Raw genomic sequence first — 13,366 nt, 5'->3', positions numbered from 1 at the left:
CCAATGTTCTTGCCTGGAGAATCCCAGGGACGGCAGAGCCTGGTGTACTGCCGTCTATGGGGTCGCACAGAGTCGGACATGATTGAAGTGACTTAGCAGCAGCAGCAGTAACATCAGAACTGCTTTTGTAGTTCTATTATTTGGGTCAGTTATTTCAGGTACTTTTTCTTCCTCGATAACCATTAACCAAGGTCACTCATAAGTAGAAAGGCAAAGTTAAGAGCCCCTTCCTCTCCCTTTCAATTTCCAATTAGCAGGTTTATTAATGAGCAATAAAAGGCGTGAAAGGCAGGCAGCTTAAGAAAGAAAGAGAAAGAAGCAAATAAAGGTAATTTGTGAAAACAGATTCAGATCCTAAGCAGTTCAGGTTGGGCTGCCCCATGAGCTGTGCAGGCTGTGATCACTTCAATTTGGAGCTCAATTTCTTATTTGCTTTTATAGTCTTATCCAAAAACAACTGGATTTCTAGAAATTCCTTCTGTGCAGAGCATTTCTGCAAAAGCTGCTTATATAGCAGCTCTTTTTGCCAGCCTTCCACTCTCATAATAATAAACTACAGTTGCAGCCAACGTCAAGAAGCATCTTAACCTCTTGGACAAGGGATTCTGCCCCTCTTATTCAGTCACTCTGTCTCTCAGTTTCTGACTCTTTGCAACCCCCTGGACTGTAGCACTCCAGACTTCCCTGTCCTTCACTCAGTTCAGTTCAGTTCAGTCACTCAGTCGTGTCCAACTCTTTACGGCCCCATGAATCGCAGCACACTAGGCCTGTCCATCACCAACTCCCGGAGTTCACTCAGACTCGTGTCCATCTAATCAGTGATGCCATCCAGCCATCTCATCCTCTGTCGTCCCCTTCTCCTCCTGCCCCCAATCCCTCCTAGCATCAAAGTCTTTTCCAATGACTCAGCTCTTCACATGAGGAGGCCAAAGTACTGGAGTTTCAGCTTTAGCATCATTCCTTCCAAAGAAATCCCAGGGTTGATCTCCTTCAGAATGGACTGGTTGGATCTCCTTGCAGTCCAAGGGACTCTCAAGCGTCTTCTCCAACACCACATTTCAAAAGCATCAATTCTTCAGCGCTCAGCCTTCTTCACAGTGCAACTCTCACATCCATACATGACCACTGAAAAAACCATAGCCTTGACTAGACGGACCTTAGTCGGCAAAGTCTCTGCTTTTGAATATGCTATCTAGGTTGGTCATAACTTTTCTTCCAAGGAGTAAGCGTCTTTTAATTTCATGGCTGCAATCACCATCTGCTGTGATTTTGGAGCCCCCAAAAATAAAGTCTGACACTGTTTCCACTGTTTCTCCATGTCCTTCACTACTTACTGGAATTTGCTCAAACTCATGTCCATTAAATTGGTGATGCCATCCAACCATCTCATCTCCTGTCATCCCCTTCTCCTCCTGCCTTCAATCTTTCCCAGCATCAGGGCCTTTTACAATGAGTCAGCTCTTCCCATTAGGTGGCCAAAGTAATGGTGTTTCAGCTTCAGCATTAGTCATTCCAGGAGGGGCTGACATAATCCAGGACCCTAAAGAAATTCCAGAAGCATTTACTTTTTTTCCCCCAAAATATTGCTCAGATTGTCAAATCAACTTGACAATTAATTTGTTGTCAGGAAACTGCCATGTGGTTTGTATGATGTCAACCTACTTTTTAGATAAATGCAATCTGATTTTCTTGAATCAAGACATTTCCCAATTTTGTGTATCTGTATAAATAGTCCTCAAAGGTCAGAGTCTGAGAGTTAAAAACACTAACTAATAATAGCAACCCCAAATGCCCTGGGCAGAATATAAAATGCTACAGACTGTTCAGTGCCAGTAATCATATTCTAAACTTTTCATTTTCTTCCTTTTCTATAACCATATAATGATGAAAGGTCGGGCTGGGCCTTTGTATTCCTAGTAAAACAGTAATCAAACCATTTAAATATCAGTCCTACCACCCAAATTCCCCCTGACCTGCCCCTTTTTGAAATATTGTCTGAGTTATGTTACTGGGGGATATTGTGTGGTAATGGGTTTCTTTCTGCTGTTAACAGGTTTTGGATTCAAGGACATGCAAAGAATATAGTCAGCCAAATAATTTGCTGCAAAACAGAAACAGCCTATTTTACAAGATGGTGCAACAACTGGGCGAGGCAGAGGCTGCTGTCCTCACCAAAAGGGCAAAATAGGTGAGGCTGTTGCGGGAAGCTGTAATTAAAATTTGCCTCCAGGATGAACTTTTCACAGGATCTCCACCAAGGGTCTGGGAACAAGCACTCTGTGCTCTTTTCAATTAGAAGTCTCCAGAGAGAAAGCTTCATGACTGGGTCTTAACAGCATGTGGCAGATTGAAGGCAGATCTGCTGAGAATCTGCAGCAGTGCTGGGGGTGGGGTCGGGATGTATGCACCCTTCTGTGTGCACACACCTGTGCCTGAGACAGAGATTTTAGATTCGACTTTCCACATGTTCAGACTCTGAGTTGAGATTCTTGTGGAGCACTGAACACTCATTTTTCAGACCCTTTACATTCATTCTGATTGGTGCTCAGCACATTTGTGAATCAGGTTCTGTCAAGAATATCCAGGAAATTTGAGAGTTTAAGGGAGAAGGCAATGGCACCCGACTCTAGTACTCTTGCCTGGAAAATCCCATGGACAGAGGAGCCTGGTAGGCTGCAGTCCATGGGGTCGCTAAGAGTCGGATGCAACTGAGCGACTTCCCTTTCACTTTTCACTTTCATTCATTGGAGAAGGAAATGGCAACCCACTTCAGTGTTCTTGCCTGGAGAGTCCCAGGGACGGGGGAGCCTGGTGGGCTGCTGTCTATGGGGTCGCACAGAGTCGAATAAGACTGAAGTGACTTAGCAGCAGCAGCAGCAGCAAGGGGAAAAAACTAGGAATATTTTGATTCTAGGAAGCTCTCCTAAAGAAAGGTGTAATTCTCTTCTGTTTACTAATCTATAAAGAAAACTCTTACCTGATATTATCACTTTCTTCCTAATTCTTTGTTGTTTAGAATTAGGTCCCTTGTGCCCCCCATGCTTCCTCTACTTTCTCGAAGATGAAATTGTCATCAGGACAAATCAAGAACTCACAACAGCTTCACACTGTAGTCTGAATGGTGTCTGAAGGTTACAGAGCACTTTTTTAGAGATGAGGTGTGTGAGGCACTAAGCACTGTACATGGTGTGAGGAAGGGGTTCAGTGAGTAACACTCAGGTTCTGTGGTATCTTCCTAACAGAAGTGTAGTGGTGACCAAGGTCTGGTTTAAGAGGCTTAGCCACTGTCATGCAGCCATCTGTAAGTCTTTCTGGGACCAGGTGGAAGTGGGATTGGGGTTGATGGGAAGATAGAGGGAGAGAAGTAAGGTCTGGTGTTCTTACCCCTCAACATGTGTGGCTCAGGGTGGGATGTGGTTTCCCCATCAAAAAGTTATCTCTGGATGTTATATTATGGATATATTTTCCATTTTTCATACTTTTCTGCCTTTCCCAGATTTTCACTTGTAAATAGAATAAAAGTATTTGTGTAATATTTAAAATGTCTTAAAGAAAACATGTCCCAGTATCTTAGGTACTTGTATAAGAAAGATATATCTAAAATGTGGCCTGAGTTCATCACTGTCTCCTCTCAATCCTCTGTAGAAATGAGGAAATGCAGAGTAGGACTTTCTGCTGCTCATCGGGTAGGAGACTTCCTGGGTCCCTGAGCTGGCTGAAGAGCTGGCAGAGTTAGAGTTCATGCTTAGGTTTAGGGACAAGGAAGTCTGTGTTCTGAACTTTGCATAAGAACTTACATTGTATGCAAATTTTGAGAAGATGAACAAGGGTATTTTTTTTTTTTTAATGGCTGAATTTCAGAGTGCTTTTATCCACTAGATGTCTCCCAGTCAGACTATCCATCCTGAGACCTAGAGAGCCAGGAATCTCCCAAACTCTTTTGCTCTTTTGACCTTAGGCATTTCACATCAAAAAGAGGTGTTCCCACTTGTATGTCAAAGTCTTCATTTTAAAACTATATCATCATGACATTGAATAATGAGAACTAGAACACAGAATTTTAGATTGGTCCAGATAATAAGATAATAGGATTCAACCCTCTCTTTGTACAGATGAGGAAACTAAGGTGCTTTAGAAGGAGGGTGGCCCTATGTATATAACTGGTATTAAGCTAGTCTACAGCAAACACAGAATTATAAATTTGGTCTTTTAGAAAATATTTTAAATCAAGTGTAATATACATACTGAAGCAGACATAGGTCATAGAATTAGAAATCTTGTGATTCCAGGTCTGGTAATCCTGCACCTACTGTAACAATATTAGTGTAAGTTACATTTGTTTAGTTCTTTATAATTTGTTTTATACAGTTCTCACATGTATGATTTCACATAATCTCATGATGGTCCATTTTTATCCCATGTCTTGGATGAGGAGAGTGTGTACAGGGCTCACCCAAGGTCACAGAGCTGGTCCAGGGAGCACAGAGGGGGAATTTCTGGGGAGGCTGGGTGCTGTTCTAGGTACTGTGTTCTGTGTCGAGCCTGGGAACACTGCTCCTGTCACCTGGTCGCCAAGGTAGGGCAAGTCACCGAGGTTCACAAGGAGGCAGAACCTCACTTGTGGATTTCAGTCCTGCCATTGGTTTAGGTCCCTCTACAGAAAAAAAATACATTTATTAATTCTCATCCCATATTGACATTACTTCTGCATATTCTGCATCCTCTTAGGAGGATAAACTGTCAGATTATCAGTTTTTTGAATGTGCAAGCATCAGATATCAATGTATTATTCAGAGCTATAACACTGGCAGGGTTAACCTAAGTCACAAGGTTTTCACTCTAATAGAACAGAATTCATTCATCTGAAAAGAAATCCCAATATCTCTTCCACATCACATTTTCTTGAACTTGTAGCTCAGGTGAGCTGACACTGTCTGATTGACCCTTTTGGATAATCCTTGAAATAGTAGAGAAAGTACCTTTTAGATACATAAACCTAAAGGGGGCAGTAGTTTGCTAGGGCTGCCATACAAAGACCACAGAGTAGGCAACTTAAACAACATAAACTTATATCCTCACAGCCCTGGGGGTTGAAAGTGTGAGGTCAAGGTGTCAGCAGGGTTGATTTCCACTGGGGTCTCACTCCTTGTCTTTTAGACACCATCTTCCGTCTGTGTCTCACATGCTCTTCCCTCTGTGTGAGCCTGTGTCCTGGTCTCTTCATATGAGAACTCCAGAATGTTAGATTAGGACCCACATGTATAATTTCATTTTAACTTTACTGCCTCTTCAAAGACACTGTCTCCAAATACAGTTACATTCTGTGGTACTGGAGGGTTTAGGACTTCAACATGTAAAATTGGAGGAAGGAAGGCCAGATGTCTCCAAACGGAGGGAGTAGGCTGCAAGTGTCGAACATTTTTTCTCTCTCTCATAAGCTGCAGGAAGAATCAAACTACTAATGTTATATGTTTTCCCCTTCTCTATACAAATTTATATCTGCCAGAAAAGAAATGCAAAAAGATAAATTGGTTGTCTGAGGAGGCCTTACAAATAGCTGAGAAAAGAAGAGAAGCTAAAGGCAAAGGAGAAAAGGAAAGATATACCCATTTGAATGCAGAGTTCCAAAGAATAGCAAGGAGAGATAAGAAAGCCTTCCTCAGTGATCAATGCAAAGAAATAGAGGAAAACAGTAGAATAGGAAAGACTAGAGATATCTTCGAGAAAATTAGAAATACCAAGGGAACATTTCATGCAAAGATGGGCTCAATAAAGGACAGAAATGTTATGGACCTAACAGAAGCAGAAGATATTAGAAGAGGTGGCAAGAATACACAGAAGAACTATACAAAAAAGATATTCATGACCCAGATAATCATGGTGGTGTGATCACTCACTTAGAGCCAGGTATCCTGGAATGCAAAGTCAAGTGGGGCTTAGGAAATATCACTAAGCTAGTGGAGGTGATGAAATTCCAGTTGAGCCAATTAAAATCCTAAAGGATGATCCTGTGAAAGTGCTACAGGCAATATGCCAGCAAATTTGGAAAACTCAACAATGGCCACAGGACTGGAAAAGGTCAGTTTCATTCCAATCCCAAAGAAAGGCAATAGCAAAGAATGCTTGAACTACTGCACAATTGCACTCATCTCACATGCTAGCAAAGTAATGCTCAAAATTTTCCAAGCCAGTTTTCAGCAGGATGTGAACCATAAATTCCCAAATGTTTAAGCAGCTGGATTTAGAAAAGGCAGAGGAACCAGAGATCAAATTGCCAACAGCCGCTGAATCATCGAAAAAGCAAGAGAGTTCCACGAAAACATCTACTTCTGTTTTATAGACTATGCCAAAGCCTTTGACTCTATGGATCACAACAAACTGTGCAAAATCCTTCAAGTGATGGGAATATCAGACCACCTGATCAGCTCCCTGAGAAATCTATATGCAGGTCAGAAAGCAACAGTGAAAACTGGGCATGAACAACAAGCTGGTTCCAAATTGGGAAAGGAGTACATTAAGGCTGTATATTATCACCCTGCTTATTTAACTTATATGTGGAGTACATCATTAGAAATACTGAACTGGATGAAGTACAGCTGGAATCAAGATTGCTAGGAGAAATATCAATAATTTCAGATATGCAGATGACACCACCCTTATAGCAGAAACTGAAGGAGAATTAAAGAGCCTCTTGAGGAGGAGAGAGGAGAGCCAAAAAGTTGACTTAAAGCTCAACATTGAGAAAACTAAGATCATGGCATCTGGTCTCATCACTTCATGGCAAATAGATGGGGAAACAACAGAACCAATGACAAGCTTTGTTTTTTGGGGCTCCAGAATCACTGCAGATGGTGACTGCAGCCATGAAATTAAAAGACGCTTGCTCCTTGGAGCTTCCCTGGTGGATCAGAGGTTAAAACATCTGCCTGCAATGTGGGAGACCTGGGTTCAATCCCTGGGTCAGGAAGATCCCCTGGAGAAGGAAATGGCAACCCACTCCAGTATTCTTGCCATGGATGAAGGAGCCTGGTGGGCTAGAATCCATGGGGTTGCAAATAGTCAGACACGACTGAGTGACTTCACTTTCACTTTCTTTGCTCCTTGGAAGAAAAGTTATGACCAACCTAGACAGCATATTAAAAAGCAGAGACATTGCTTTAACAACAAAGGTCCATCTAGTCAAAGCTATGGTTTTTCCAGTAGTCATGTATGGATGTGAGAGATGGACAATAAAGAAAGCTGAGCGCAGAATTGATGCTTTTGAACTGTGGTGTTGGAGTAGACTCTTGAGAGTCCCTTGGACTGCAAGGAGATCCAACCAGTCCATCCTAAAGGAGATCAGCCCTGAATATTCATTGGAAGGACTGATGCTGAAGGTGAAACTCCAATATTTTGGCCTCCTGATTTGAAGAACTGACCCATTTGAAAAGGCCCTGATGCTGGGAATGATTGAAGGCTGGAGAAGGGGATGGCAGAGGATGAGATGTTTGGATGGCACCAGCAACTCAATGGGCATGAGTTTGAGTAAGCTCTAGGAGTTGGTGATGGACAGGAAAGCCTGGCATGCTGCAGTCCATGGGATGCAAAGAGTAGGATACTGCTGGGGTCCAGCCCTGGTGGATCCAGGGTGATTCGAAGGTGGGGATGGAGTCGGCGTCCTGGAAAATACTTATTTAATTACAGGTAGAGAGGGAGATTAGAAACAGATAGTGTAGTAGGAGAATTAGTGGAGAAAAGAGGCTGAATAACTGGTTTACATGGAATACCAATCACCACCTACGTAGGCCACAGGCGTCTTTCCATTCTCCCAAAAGAGAGGAGGCACTGAGGCCTCCCCGGTCCAATCTCAGAAGCCCAGGCAGAATAAGCTGGCTTGGTGAGTACCCACATTTCAGATGGGAATTCAGCCAGGAAAACGAGAAAGAAATGACACGGGGGAATCAGTCTTTCCAGAAACCGATCCGATTTCTTTATTTTTCAGGTTTGTTTATATACCTTTTTGTTATACATAGGGATGAATACAGAGTCATGCGGTGTTCAGCAGACCTGACCCTTGTCACAATCAGGTGCTTCATATAAAATTATACAAAGGTCTTATGAGTTTCATCATCTTTTGGCCATGAGGTCTGCTGACATTTTATGGCCCTTTCTGATACCGGTCAGTTAACCAGAAAACTTATTTTTCCAAGGGTGTTTTTTTTCTTAAATCAGGCGCCACCCTCCAAATAAAGTTGCATTCCTATAGGGTGAGGGGGTAGTGAGTTACAATCAAGAAAGGAATTTACTTAACCTAAGGTTTAACATGATTAATCTTAAAGGTTAATACTTATTTCTCCTATATGCTAGTTATATTCATTATAAGGGCAGGAATATGAAGTTTTAGCAGCAAATATTGGCTCAACAAATGTAAACCCTTCACCAATGTTCCCCTTAAGATCTATTTTGTTTTAAGATAGTGATAAAGTTACATTTTTGCATAGCAAGGACACAGTGACTTATAGTGACTTATAACAAAGTATAGTGATCTATAACAAAAGAGAAGATTCATTAACTCAAAAAGTCTAGTATTGCTAACATCAAAAACTACTATATTTCCTTTTCTATATTCCAAATACATTGATTAATATATTCCCAGGTGCCTAAGGATATGGAGGCCTGATGGCAATCATTGACTCATCAATGAAAAAAGCCCTATGCTAATACTCCAAACTCTCTGTGCTGTTTATGGCTGAGAGGCTGTCACACAAGCTAGTCTGTCAGCAGAGAGGTTTGACCTGAGACATCCTTGTCACACCCAGGGCAAGGAATCAGCAGTAATTATTGGCAGGATAAATGAAAAAAACCTTCACCAATATAATTCCTAATCATCCTACTAATACTATACTAATGATCTTCTAACTTCTCAAAAGAGTCTGTATTTAGAAAGTTTTAAAATATCCCGTGCCTCTCACAGTAGGGAGGCTGTAAACAATCACATGCGGCCAGACGAGCCTGATCAGGCAGGCCAGAGAACCTTCAGAGTTCGTAAGTTGAAACACTCTTATCACGCCCAGGAATTTTTATTAACTGGAGCTGCAAGTTAACTCCTTCTCTGAGAGAAATGGTTATGGGGGAGAGCTCCCCGTAAAATACTCTGGTTTGGGGGGTAGATGCTCGGGAACAGGGGGTTTCCTGAGGCTTGATCACGCCTTTGCGTATGCCAAGCTTCCTTCCTCATGACCTTTGCCATGGGCGGAGTTCCTCACGCTGGCTCCCAACAGGATAGGACTGAGCAACTGAACTGAAATGATACAAATTTAAAAGGAGATTTCTTTTAAAATTCTGTGTTGCCATAGGATACCTGGTTCCACCTGAACTTTTCTCAAACCTTGAGCAAACCAATGCATTTTTCCTATGGAAATGTTTTTCTTAAGCTATGTTAATGAACTATGTATTTATCCTAGATTCTGTCTTCAAGGCAGTTCCCCCTAAGATTCAGAATGGACTTCAGAAACCAGAATGTTGACTCATTCAAATGTTCTCTTAAGCTATGTCAATGAGACTATATTTGCTTAGAAACGTGCCTTTCTTCAAGATTCATGTCAATCTTTTTATGGCCAGGGACAGTTCATCTTGTGCCAATGTTGTCTCAAAATGCAAGTTGTTTATGAGGTGCCATTCTCTGAGTTTTAAGACATTTCCTTTCTCTAATGAGCAGACTGCTAGTAGCTATGTGGATCTTCCCTGTAGCTCAGATGGTAAAGAATCTGCCTGCAATGCAGGAGACCTGGGTTAAATCCCTGGGTCAGAAAGATCCTCTGGAGAAGGGAATGACCATCCACTCCAGTACTCTTGCCTGGAGAATCTCGTAGAAAGAAGAGCCTGGCAGGCCACAGTCCATGTGGTCACAATGAGTTGGACACGACTGAGCGACTAACTACTACCACTAGTAGCTATATACCATCCGCCTAAAGACTAGCAGGGGGCACTCTTCCTGCCCCCTTCTGATGTCTATGTCAGAAGCTTTACCTATCTCTTTTATACATTAATAAAACTTTATTACACAAAAGCTCTGAGTGATCAGGCTTCATCACTGGCCCCAAATTGAATTCTTCTCCTCTGGAGGCCAAGAATCATGGCATCTTTTGTGTTCAGCAAGAGCCTTTCAGAGGGGACACAGTTCAGCTCCAAGAATAAATGCCTGTCATCCATTGTGTTCTGTGACGAAGCAGATCAGGTTGAGGTTTTTTGAAGTTTCTTTGTTCCCAGTGTGTAACAGAGGTGTCATTTTGTCTATTTGTGAAATCACCTAATACAGCCCAGCAGTTATAAAATTCTCATATCCTAGCTCTAGGAGCCTGTTCCAGTTGATAGATGGAAGAGGCACTTAGCATCTACATGGCCTGTGTCCCCCAAGATCTCTGAGCCTCAGGTCCTCACCTGTGTGTAGAGCAGGATTAGAGCCCTGCTGGCTTCTTCACACTTATCACAGGGATCAGATGAGAGAGCAGATGCTTAAGTGCTATGAGGATATAGAGCATTTAATGGTATAAAAGTGGGATCATTTTATAAAAGGATGTAGGTAGAAACCTTGCCTCCCAATAATAAATATACCCATAGTTCTTCTAAGTAACTTTAGAGACCCTAATCAGGTGTCTCCAATTGCTGAACATCCTTTGCAATATTCAGTTCAGGCATTTCAGACCATGAAGCAAAGTCCTTTTCAGTTAAAAGTTGCTTGAAATAATATTTTCTTTATAAAAAAATTGTATTGAGAATGGTTATAGAGAAAAGAACCAGATGGTTTTAGAAAGAATATTAAGGAGTAGAAAATGAAATGAATTTTCTTTGGTTCCTTTAACTGTTTTTAGTTTCACCAAAAAAGTACAGAAGCATATAATCACCAAATATGTCTAGCTTAATAAAATGGGGGAGGGTGATGATATGCAATTAACTACCCCCCCCCCAACTCCCACGAAAGGCTTTATTTTTAAGTGCTGCCATTACAATGGAAATAGCCTCAGATTTCAGCTAGTGGGCCCAAGCATTCTTGGAGGGTTTATCTTTCTCCTTAAGTGACATTTAAATATATAGCATTTCATGTGCAGAGCTGTTTGAGGGTAGCAGTTTATGTTAGCGACAAGAGAGTAAGAAAGTGCACTTCCTGTGAAGGTAGGTGTCCTAGTGCTTTTCTGTTTCATGTGTGAAGTTTAGTCTCTCTCATGATAACTCTGTTTACAGCACCCACAAATGCACTTGCAGTCAGGTTTTATAAAAGAGATCTGGAATCATGTGTCTAAGCAACCCAGTTTGTGACACAAGTCAGCCTCTGATAGATGATACATTTTCTGTTTTAAAGCCTCAAATGAAACTTTTCACATTCTTCTTGGAGGATAAAGAGTTACACTTGAAGTCCTTTTTTGCCCAAACATATTCAGAGATAAGGCTTCACAAGCCCTGACATTATTTTATCTTGTTATGTACATCTGTAAGGAACCAAGATACAACACAGCTACTAAAAACTGATGATTGTGGAACTTGACAGCACTTCCTTTCCTTTGTGTTCTGATTATACACTGAGAAAACGTGTATCTCTTCCAGTTCAGCTAGAATTTGGTAGAATTCAAGAGCTCAAAGGTCTGGCAGAGATCTGTCCTATTATTGGGTATCATCTTACATTTTAGAGAAATCTCTTGGTTGAGTCAGTGTTAAAGCATTTGATTTTCTTTTCATTCTTGGGACCCACTATCCACAGGTCACATTTCTATAGGCCCTATAACTGCTTTGCCGTGCAAATTAAACACCAGGATATTTCATACATATATGCCAGTCCAATGGAGGAGGCAATGGCAGCCCACTCCAGCACTCTTTCCTGGAAAAGCACATGGACGGAGGAGCCTGGTAGGCTGCAGTCCATGGCATTGCGGAGAGTTGGACACAACTGAGGGACTTCCCTTTCACTTTCCACTTTCATGCACTGGAGAAGGAAATGGCAACCCACTCCAGTGTTCTTGCCTGGAGGATCCCAGGGACGGAGGAGCCTGGTGGGCTGGCATCTATGGGGTTGCACAGAGTAGGACAGGACTGAAGCGACTTAGCAGCAGCAGCATTAATATCCAAATCTGTTGTGCTCCTTTTATGTGTCAAAATGGCAAACCCTGTTCAGATGCAAGATTTCCTATCCTCTTTGTTACCCTGTTTTTAATTTAGTTCAGGGAATAAAATGATTTTGCTTATCAATTTACTGTAGTGATAAAGCATTTCTGTGAATCAGAATGACCAGAAATCTAGTAGATCTACAGGTTATTTGGCATTACATCCAGCCCCACTGAGGGTTTTAATGGGGCTGTTTCCTCCATAGAATAAATACAGCTCTGGTTTAAAAAAATAAATAAATTTATATTAAAAAAAAAAAAAAAAACAAAACTGTGCCTCCAATAGTGATATGATTGCTTCACATGAAGAAGGAAACCTAGAAATGTGTTGCCTCAGGAGGAGGACTTTAAAACTTTTAAACATGTTTTTGTCTTTTTCTCCCTCAGGTGTCCTTCAAAAGGAGACAGCCAGATATCACTCACAGTAACCATGTGGTTATGAAAGTTTCCAGTGGACAGCCCTCAGCCTTCACAATTTTCGCATCAACATTGTGATTCTACCATGAGTTCGTGTCTATTCTAAAGGGTTTCTTTCCAATAGGTTTTGCACTGCATAAACTATATTCTACTTTTTTTACACCAGCAACAAATATTTGCACATTATAAGATGTCAGTTCTCCAACTTCACTCAATGATTTCAAGCTCTTGAAAAAGGATTTATTATGTTTATTTAAATGTTAATATCCAATGTCTTATCCAAATCAGAGGTGCGGGCCACCAATAAAAGCTGTCTCCAGATTTTGTGTCTTGAGAGACTCCAGAGCTAATCTCATTTTCTAAGATTTGAGACAAAGTTGTCACGGATGTATTTTTACTGTTCCCAGAATTACCTATTACTTTCCAATTATATCAGGGGTTCTGTTTACTTGAAGACTGTGTGAAGTTGCTGTTTTGTGTCCACTTCCTTTAACATGACTAGGATCCATTTTTCCACCTAAAGACCTCTGGTTAAAATGCTACAGAGAAAACTGATAGGAAAAACATACAATATACTATAGTTTAAGTGACATCATAGGAGAGAGAGGTGTTCCCTTAAAAAAAATAGATATATGGTTAAATACAGAAGGACAATATCATATGTTCTAAAAGAGAAGGAAGAGAAAATATGCTTTCTCAAAATAGGAGCCCTTCTAGGGGGTTTGCTAATGAAGGACAGACGTGTGTTGACTATCTTCTAGATAGAGGATTTTATTTTCTTTTAATATTACAAATTGTGCTAAAGTATATGTAAC

The 13,366-nt window shown here is 41.2% G+C and overlaps 1 protein-coding gene across 1 annotated transcript in view; it reads left to right on the top strand.

The window, feature by feature from the left end:
• The window catches only part of LOC102181111 (multidrug resistance-associated protein 4-like), a 190,527-nt gene extending 177,823 nt beyond the window's left edge, over positions 1 to 12,704 (top strand). The window contains 2 exon segments of the mRNA XM_018056300.1: positions 2,054 to 2,188; positions 12,522 to 12,704. Of these exon segments, the coding sequence (XP_017911789.1) occupies positions 2,054 to 2,188; positions 12,522 to 12,629 (243 nt within the window). The 3' untranslated portion in view covers positions 12,630 to 12,704.

This window comes from Capra hircus, chromosome 12, assembly GCF_001704415.2.
Source record: "Capra hircus breed San Clemente chromosome 12, ASM170441v1, whole genome shotgun sequence".
In the NCBI taxonomy this organism is placed as follows: Eukaryota; Metazoa; Chordata; class Mammalia; order Artiodactyla; family Bovidae; genus Capra; species Capra hircus.
The sequence above is the reverse complement of the archived record's forward strand: the minus strand, read 5'-3'. Positions and strand labels throughout refer to the sequence as shown.